Here is a 10000-nt window from a genome sequence, read left to right as displayed (position 1 = left end):
TCCGTCATTTCGTCTCAAGAAACTATCTACCGTACGATTTTCCTACAAAAGAACAATAACAGTCCAAACACAGACGAATCAATTATTTCAAATATCGGCCATGCCCCGCATCAGAAAATCCAGCCTCTAATTATTATTTTTTCATTTTCAAAAAAGAAAAATCCTTCTAAAAAACAATTGAATAAAATTTAAAAAGAAAAAGACAATAATAAATCACGCAACCTCACCCTCCTCTCTGCCTCTTATATTATTTACTTTGATTCTCAGACAACCTCAGTCTCACTCTCTCCACCTCCACACCCAAGTCACTCCTCCCCCCTCTCCCTCCTCCTCCTCCTCCTCCTCCACACAACCACCGCAAATAAACCCAACACTAGACATAATGCGGCCCCTCCTCCTCTTCCTCCTCCTTCTCCTCCTCCACCTCCGCCACTCTCTCTCCTCACCCCACCGTCTACTCTCCACCCCCACGCGCCCAATGGCCACCTACCGCGCCCTCCTCTCCCTCAAGTCGTCCCTCGACGACCCCGACTCCCGCCTCTCCTCCTGGACACCCAACACCAGCCACTGCACTTGGGCCGGCGTCACGTGCGACTCCCACAACCACGTGACCTCCCTCGACCTTTCCGGCTTGAATCTCTCCGGGTATCTCTCCCCCGATATCGCCTTCCTTGTCTACCTCTCCAATCTCACCCTCGCCGAGAACAACCTCTCCGGTCCCATCCCGCCTGAGATCTCCGCCCTCCCCGCTCTCCGCCTACTCAACCTCTCCAACAACGTCTTCAACCGCACGTTCCCGCCGGAGCTCTCCAACCTCACTAACCTCCGTGTTCTCGACCTCTACAACAACAACCTCACCGGAGTGTTACCGGTTTCGGTGACTCACATGACCAACCTCCGCCATTTGCATCTGGGTGGCAACTTTTTCGAGGGCTCGATCCCCCCGGAGTACGGCCAGTTCCCGTTTCTCGAGTACTTGGCCGTCTCCGGGAACTCCATTACCGGGAAAATCCCCAAGGAGATCGGAAACTTGACCCGGCTCAAGGAGCTTTACATTGGCTACTTCAACAGCTACGACGGCGGCATCCCAGCCGAGATCGGGAACTTGACACAGCTCATCCGGTTCGATGCCGCCAACTGTAATTTATCCGGCGAGATCCCGCCGGAGCTGGGTCGGTTGCAGAATGTGGATACTCTGTTTCTCCAGGTGAATGCGCTTTCTGGGTCATTGACGTCTGAGCTGGGCTCTCTCAAAAGCTTGAAATCCATGGACTTATCCAACAACTTATTCTCCGGCGAGATTCCGACCTCTTTCGCAGAGCTGAAGAACCTGACGCTGCTTAATCTTTTCCGGAACCAGCTTCACGGCGCCATTCCGGACTTCATCGGTGACTTGCCGGAGCTCCAGGTTCTGCAGCTATGGGAGAACAACTTCACTGGGTCTATTCCTCAAAGTTTGGGCAGAAATGGGAAGCTTCAACTCGTCGACTTATCTTCGAACAAATTGACCGGAGCTCTTCCACCGGATATGTGCTCCGGCAACAATCTCCAGACCCTCATCACTCTCGGCAACTTTCTCTTCGGTCCTATTCCAGAGTCGCTCGGAGAGTGTAAGTCACTGAGTCGGATTCGAATGGGTGAGAACTTTCTAAATGGGTCGATTCCTAAAGGCCTATTCGGGTTGCCCAAGCTCACTCAAGTTGAGCTGCAAGACAATTTCTTGAACGGTCCATTTCCGGTGTCTGATTCAGTCTCTGCTGGTCTCGGTCAGATTAGTCTTTCCAACAACAGGTTATCGGGGCCATTGCCGCCGGCTATCGGAAACTTCACTGGCGTCCAGAAGCTTCTCCTCGACGGGAACAAGTTCTCGGGTCGTATTCCTCCCGAGATTGGACACCTAGAGCAACTCTCGAAAATCGATTTTAGTCACAATCTGTTTTCGGGTCCAATAGCGCCAGAGATTAGCCGATGCAAGGTGCTGGCGTATGTTGATCTCAGTCGAAATGAGCTATCTGGTGAGATTCCGAAAGAGATTACTGGTATGAGGATATTGAATTACCTCAATCTGTCAAGGAACCATCTTGTGGGGAACATCCCAGCTCCCATTTCCGCAATGCAGAGCTTAACCTCGGTGGATTTTTCTTATAACAATCTTTCGGGTTTGGTTCCTGGTACTGGTCAGTTCAGCTACTTCAATTACACTTCGTTTTTGGGTAACCCTGATCTTTGCGGTCCTTATTTGGTTCCTTGCAAAGATGGGGTTGCAAATGGCACTCGTCAGCCTCATGTCAAGAGCTCATTCACTGCTTCGCTGAAGCTATTGCTGGTTGTTGGGTTGTTACTTTGCTCGATCATATTTGCTGTTATTACAATAATCAAAGCTCGTTCGTACAAGAGAGAAAGGGACTCCAGAGCTTGGAAGTTGACTGCATTCCAGCGCTTGGATTTCACTGTTGATGATGTCTTGGATTCACTCAAGGAAGACAACATTATAGGCAAAGGAGGTGCTGGGATTGTGTACAAAGGGGCTATGCCTAGTGGTGACAATGTGGCTGTGAAAAGACTCCCTGCAATGAGCCGAGGCTCTTCTCATGATCATGGATTCAATGCCGAGATTCAGACTCTGGGTAAAATTCGACACCGTCACATTGTTAGATTGTTGGGTTTCTGTTCAAACCACGAGACAAATCTTCTGGTCTATGAGTACATGCCTAATGGGAGTTTGGGTGAGGTTCTTCATGGCAAGAAAGGAGGTCACTTGCATTGGGATACAAGGTACAAGATTGCCATTGAGTCTGCAAAGGGCCTTTGCTATCTTCACCATGACTGTTCACCTTTGATCGTCCATAGAGATGTGAAATCAAACAACATTCTACTGGACTCCAATTTTGAGGCTCATGTAGCTGATTTCGGCCTTGCCAAGTTCCTCCAGGATTCGGGCACGTCTGAGTGCATGTCTGCCATTGCTGGTTCTTATGGATACATTGCTCCAGGTATATATCATTCAGACTTTGAAAATTTTGGTACTTTATTACTGTTGAAAATGTACCTACTCCCACCATCTTAGTCTTAATTAAGATTTGACTTTTTTACCCCATAATTGCTTGTAGACAATACATGTTAGTCTTGTATTGTCTTAAGCTTTGACAAAGAAAAGTATAGTGGTTGGTAGAAAGAAAGTACATGAATTTAATGAGTTACATCTCCTACAAAATGATTGAGATCCTTGTCTTGGAATACAAATCCTGACAAATATCATATGGAGTTGAAATTAAACTGTTGTGTATCAAAGCTTGCATGGCTTTTGGATTTGGATTTTGATTGTAATCTGATATTCGTTTTTCCGCAGAGTATGCTTACACATTAAAGGTTGATGAGAAGAGCGACGTCTATAGTTTCGGTGTAGTTCTCTTGGAACTTGTAAGTGGCAAGAAACCAGTTGGTGAATTTGGAGATGGAGTAGACATAGTCCAGTGGGTTCGGAAAATGACTGATTCAAACAAGGAAGGAGTCCTGAAAATCCTTGATTCCAGACTCCCTTCTGTTCCCCTCCATGAGGTTATGCACGTATTTTACGTTGCAATGCTCTGTGTTGAAGAACAAGCAGTGGAGCGTCCAACAATGAGAGAAGTGGTTCAAATTCTCACAGAGCTTCCAATTCCACCAGGCTCAAAGCAAGTAGGAGAGACAACAACAGTCACAGACTCCCCTCAACAATCTGCCATTACTGCAATTGAATCACCAACCACCACAAAAGACCATCAACAGCCACCGCCGCAATCACCACCGCCGGATCTTCTAAGCATTTGACTAAGTGTTAGTTTGCTGGAGGATTGAAATCTCTGTTCTAAATTCCAAGAATTGTCTTGGCTTTTTTACTGTTTTGTGTTTTTGTTTTGGGAGGGGTATTAGTTTGGTCTAACTTTCAGGCGTTAATGGTTTGAAGGTATTTATGTACAGTAGGACTTGGGGGGTATTTTCCATAAGTTTGTCTTCTTCATCATGTAGCTAGCAGTACACTAGTACTGGTGCTGATTTCTACTTCACACCTTCTGCTCTCTGTTTATGGCCATGGCTGCTGTTATTACTGTTTTTGAGGCCCCCAGTGAAAACACCAAGGGTAAAACTACTTTTTTAAACCCATGTTTTGATTGCTAGTGACTTGTGAGAGAGGGAAAGACAAAAATGTCAAGGCAAAACAAAGTGCTTTTCTAAAGGTGTTTGAAATTACTTGTGACTTGTGAGAGTGAATATGATGGACTGAAAGGCACAAATGGGTTGGGTATGGAAAAATGTGCAAGGTTTTTTTTTTTTGGTTTCTAATCTTTTTAATAATCTAAGTTAAGAAAAATTGTTTAGCAAGGGACATCTTGGTTGCACTACCAAGTGAGTGCCCTTTGTTAGGGGGAGGATTAATTCAAGGCATTTGAGTCAACATTTGGTGGGTTTTCCTTTGTAAAATAAGGGTTTATGTCTTAAATGACTCCACCAGACTTTCCCAAGAACAATGGGGATTTCAAATCCTGGTTTCAGGGGGAAATGAAAGTGGGATTTGTGGTTATGTCCTAGAGATAAGGCTTTGGTTAGCATGTGGTAGGCTCTTGATTTGTTCAAGCCTTCATTTTCATTAGCTTTTTTCACACTTTTTCTTTTAATTAGCTTTTTTCACAAATGGTTGACATGTGTGCTTGCTTTTATTGAAAAGCTGCCATGCAAAATATCAAAAATGCCCCATATATGATTAGCACTTTTTAATTTGGGTCATGACACACTTCTATAATAAAGAAATTCATAAAATTTACTAAATATAATTTTACTTATTTAGGATACATGGGAATGAACAAAGCATTCGTTCGTTTACAAACACATAAAAAATTTGGAATAATTCTGAACAAAAGTACAAACTTACTCTCTATGAGTTTACTAAAACACGAAGATATTATAATTGGTGTATGTCTCATTTCATTATCAAAAATTGATTCATGAATAGTCCTTAGGGATATATGAGTTTAGGAGTCACTCTCACACCATTTCTTTCATTCTCCATTTCAATTGTCTATGATTTATGACTTCTCTCATTCAAAGTGTATCCGGTCGATGACTTTTTCTATTTAAAGTGAACATACTCTGTGTCTTTCACTACTTGCAATCCGAAATGTCCAACCAATTTTGACATTAATATGTGTGATCGTGTTAAACATCTATGATTTTTCCAGTTATACATTTCTTCTTTGTTTTTAATTTCTTTCTTGATAAAACATGCCTACATCTTTGCCTGCATTAGTATCAACTACGATCCAAGGTTGGTTCAGTTATAAAGCTCAGTTGTATATTTATCCAAACTAAACCCACCAACCAAATATATAGCAGAATCAAATTCTAATTGGATTAGTCGATTCCATTTGGATCTCTCGAGTCTCAGCCCCGTAATCCTGCAACTCTGTGATTATATGATACTCTCAACTTTATCCAGTGCATGCATGCTTAGAACTGCGGAACAAAACATCCTGTCACATTATTAGATGGACAATTCCGAACCTGCAAAGCCGATCAACTTTTATGATTGAGAATCATCAAATCAACTCAGTAGTGCTTTCATTTCACCCCAGCTGCTTACCCTCAGGCCTCAGCTAGGGACCCTGACAAAAGCTCACGTCCCAGCTCTCGCTTTGTTGCCTCTTTTCCCCTAAATTCAAAATAAACGTACAGAATTAGCAAAGATGCCGCCGTGACTTGACAATCCATGTCACTATTTCCTTTCATTTTGTTTTCATCTATAAACAAACCAATGCCAACGCACAAGATTAGACTGATTGACTTTCCTAGCACGTCCCATCGTTCTCTGTAAGAATGTGATAAGAAGTGCGTCGTTTTATCCAGCAAGGTAAAACTATGCACACAGTAAATGGGTTTGTTTGGTTGCTTCTGTTTTTATCTAATTACTGTAAACTAGTATATGGGTTGGTAAATTGTTGAATGATCAATCATCTGAAGTTCTGAACAGTCCCACTATGTTCATCAGTGTAGGTGTGCAACAAAAGCAGAGAACATTTACATGCATTGAAGATCGATAACTCTCAACTATGAAGTCAAGAAATGACTGCAGCCAACAACCATGGAACAATGCCCAGTTGCCCACCACCATAATAGATTAATAGCTACTACCAATTGAAACATGAGGGCGGGCAGGCAGCTATAGGCACTCTCGGTTTTACTGGCAGTCGTGAATGCGGTGTTAGAAATTCCTTCATATTCCACAACCATGGACTCACTGATTTTCATGCTTCCAGCTGAAAAAAATTGCACTAGCAATGCCAGATTGGTACCAATCACCCTCAAAGCGACTAGCTAGCACTTTTACAAAGGATATGATATATCATAACAGATTCAGCAGCGGGGGAGATTGTGATGTTATATGTCTCCTACGATAAAAATAATTCCAAAACCCTAGCATCCTATGGTAGAATGATTGTAAGGAATATCATAAACAATACAATGGTGACATTCTATTTTTCTATTTTTTTACGAGCATTTGTTGTTGTGGAGTTTCAGTTTAGACATTGATATTGAAATCGATCATTCATCTTTCTAAAATTATTGTACAAACGGCGACAAAAGGCTCTTGCCCATGTGGTATTTCCTCAAACTCTCTTCACATCTTTAATCCAAAGAAGGAGAAACACGTCTATATGTTCGATCACCTTTCATTTCCATTCTCCTTGCTATTATTTGATTCGACTTTACATGATTTCTCTAGCAATTGTTTAAACATATGTCTTTGCATGCGTATGATATCTAATACTAATTATATGCTTCGATCTATTGCTAAATGAAACCGATAAATGACTAGTTCTCAAACACAACGGAAGTACGATTCTGGAAACAGAGCCATATATGCAGTTCAAGTAAATCAAGAAACATGATCAATGTAACTAGCAATAGAAGCATCCTAACTTAATTAATTTCTAGGTTTTTCCACAAATCTCCATAGGGATCTGAGTGATAGGATTTTTAGCCTCTGAACTTAGTTTTTTTTTCGACAATATAGCCTCTGAACTTAATCTGTATACAAAGTAGGTCTAAAGGTAAAAGGAACCTATGATGAAACCAAACCCACGTCCTCACCTGCCCACACTCGCATTTATAAACTATAAGCCATGGTCTAATTTTCTCCATTCTCAGTATCTCAGTGCCAATTAACTAAACAAGAAGTCAGGTAGAAGTTGGCATGAGAGTAACTCGGATCATTTGGTTCTGAGCTGAGCAACAAACACAACAGTACAAAAGAGTTTGGTGTCAACTCGCGTGTGTGTGTGTGTAGCACAGAAATATAGATGGACTGGTGGAGAGAAAACCCTAGTTACTATTTAACAAAATTCATGAAACCCTATTTTCGATCATTGCCAAATGATTTTGGAGATTATTTCGAATGAATTCCCTCATAAAAATCGTATCTCATCACATTTATATAACACCAAACAAAGAGGACAAAATTAATTGGTTCCAGCATACCATTAACCATGTCGAGGTTTCAAACAAGGAGAAATTTCCTTCAAACATAGGTATAGATTTAAAGTCCTGGAGAGCAAGTTTGGCCCCAAAATGACAAACTACTTTAACAGAAATCTAATTAGAGCATGGGAGTCCACTACGGTCCTACATTCTTTAATTTGTCTTGGCAAATCGATCGAGTCGATCAATCTGTTCCTCTGTGTGTCAATCTTGCAGAAAAGATCTGTTCCAATCTAGCTTGCAGAAAAGAAAAATTACCAGAATTATGCAGTCCTTAATAATAGGGTTAGATTCTTCTATTCGAATCTTGATATTGTTCCACTATATTTATTTGTTTGTCTCATGCTAAGCCTTTTGCGGTGATAAGAACAAAAGATCGTTATGTAATTGCATTAGAAAACGCACGGAATTAAGAAAAGTTGTCTGTCTCCCATTTTAATTTGTAGCCACTCTGCTCTTTATTAGTGTGCCATTATTGATCAATCAATTCTTCAGTAGTTAATTAAGAAGTTTATCTCCTGCAGTACCAGTTGACGATGATTCACAATGTTCCCTAGCCTGTGAATCTCTCAGCCGCTCACAAGTTCTTCATTTCCAAAGAATGAGACTAAAACGACCAAGACATGATGCCACAATTAACACCAACACTTGAGACCTCCATTTTAAGAATAAACATCGTAGCTGATTGTATTGGTGATGTTACTAATTAGTAATTACCCAGCAATCTCTTTGCGAAATTGTGTCCAAATTACTAGAAATTTACAAATATTTTATAAAAAAATATGTATGAAGAATAGAAGAAATTGATATGATGTGTGTAATAATTAAGTGATGCATGCAGCTCTGATCGATCAGCTGGGAGCGAGGAAGATCTGGTGTGTGTAATAAAAGCAGAAATTGATATCAGAAAGACTGGAAGAGATCGAGGGGAAGTAGAACTACTGCAAGTCCACGAAGTAGATAGCAATGGCTCAGCTAGTCTTATTAATTCAAATCTCTTCAGAGTTCTCAGCCCACATGGACATGCATGTAACCCTAATTTATTGTAAATCGCCATCCTCAATCTGCTTCTTTGACTTCATTCAATGTTGTGGACCTGATGATGAATTGAAGTTGATGAAATTGTTAATGATGATGATCGATAACTTGAGACCAGAAATGCACGATGAAGAGAAGAACCGAAAATCATATACCGGCCGGCCAACAGGCAACAGGGTTAATGAGATTTCTTTCGTAGTGTCCGTCACCTACTGTAACTAGCTTCTTGAAACACCACAAATAAAGAGATGAAAAAGATAAGATGAAGCAGAGGGAAGACACCGTCCAACAGTTATTCGTGAGACAAAAACCTCACCAAAAGAACATACCGTTTTAGACATCTAAATTCAAAGATGATTCAAAACACCAAAGTATACTATAACCGACTTGAGTAGCGGTTTGATTGCATTTATCAAACTATTTGATTATTCTAATAAAAGTTAACTATGAATATATATATAGTCTAGATCGAAAGAAGACCTCCTTAAACTCCTAAATTGAGGATGATTTTAATTCTAGCATGTATTTTGACAATCAAAACCATCTATTCCCTAATCACGTACCCACATATGAATCATACAAAAAATTAGCCAAAATGAAAAATGTTTAACCATTTGATTAACACAATATTCGTTTTAATTTTATCTAACGATCTACAATTGTTTACGTCAATTTGAATGATGACCAAATGATTATGAAATTAGTTGAAATTTTGTAGACATGTTTCTTGCATATATATGAATCTAGATAATCAACGGTTGAGATCGTTAAATGAAGTCATCTACTAATCTACTAATGTAAAATAGTAGAAATCCTCAAATTTTTAAAGTAAGGAGGTTCTCTTTAGATCCTCCCTCTGAATATATATATATATATATATACAGGCCGGATCAAAGGCGGACGTCTGCACCGCCTTTAAAGTGCGAACGTCTTTCCGTTCTCCACCGTTTGACGCCGATGACGGTATTTCTCTTGCCGCATGACAGCATAGGCATCCTCAACGACTTTACCATGAAGATGAAGGCCATATATGGAGATCAGGTTTGAAGGTCTGGGCAGCAACCTTCAACAAAAACTTCAGACAAGAACAGTCGCGATTGCAAACTGGTATACAGCGAGTCCACCGACAAGAAGAAGGTCACAATCGAGGTCTGATGTTCGCTCGGCAAGAGGAGAGGCGTCGTCGGCGTCAGACGGTGGAGAATGGAGAAACGTCCGCACTTTAAGGACGGTGTGGACGTCTTATTCTGAACGGATCCATATATATATATATATATAAATGGTTGAGAATGCCTAATAAATGTTGGGACACTTACGTCATGGTGCATAAAAGAACTTTTGCTAAACTCAATGATAAAAACAACACATACAAAAGAGAGGCACCACAAAAGCCTTTTACAGAGAAGAAACATGCATTTTTCGACCATGCTCATTGAATAATAAGTCTATA

The 10000-nt window shown here is 40.8% G+C and overlaps 1 protein-coding gene across 1 annotated transcript; it reads left to right on the top strand.

Annotated features, from left to right (window-relative positions):
• The first annotated feature begins 278 nt into the window (after positions 1–278).
• Positions 279–4112, top strand: LOC101301908 (leucine-rich repeat receptor-like serine/threonine-protein kinase BAM1-like). Its single transcript, XM_004288251.1, has 2 exons — positions 279–2993; positions 3350–4112. The coding sequence occupies exons 1-2, from the start codon at positions 383–385 to the stop codon at positions 3808–3810; spliced, it is 3072 nt and encodes a 1023-aa protein (XP_004288299.1). The 5' UTR covers positions 279–382; the 3' UTR covers positions 3811–4112.
• Positions 4113–10000: the final 5888 nt, after the last annotated feature.

This window comes from Fragaria vesca, linkage group LG1 (genome assembly GCF_000184155.1).
Source record: "Fragaria vesca subsp. vesca linkage group LG1, FraVesHawaii_1.0, whole genome shotgun sequence".
Lineage (NCBI taxonomy): Eukaryota > Viridiplantae > Streptophyta > Magnoliopsida > Rosales > Rosaceae > Fragaria > Fragaria vesca.
Note: the sequence above shows the minus strand (reverse complement) of the source record. Positions and strands in the feature narration are given on the sequence as shown.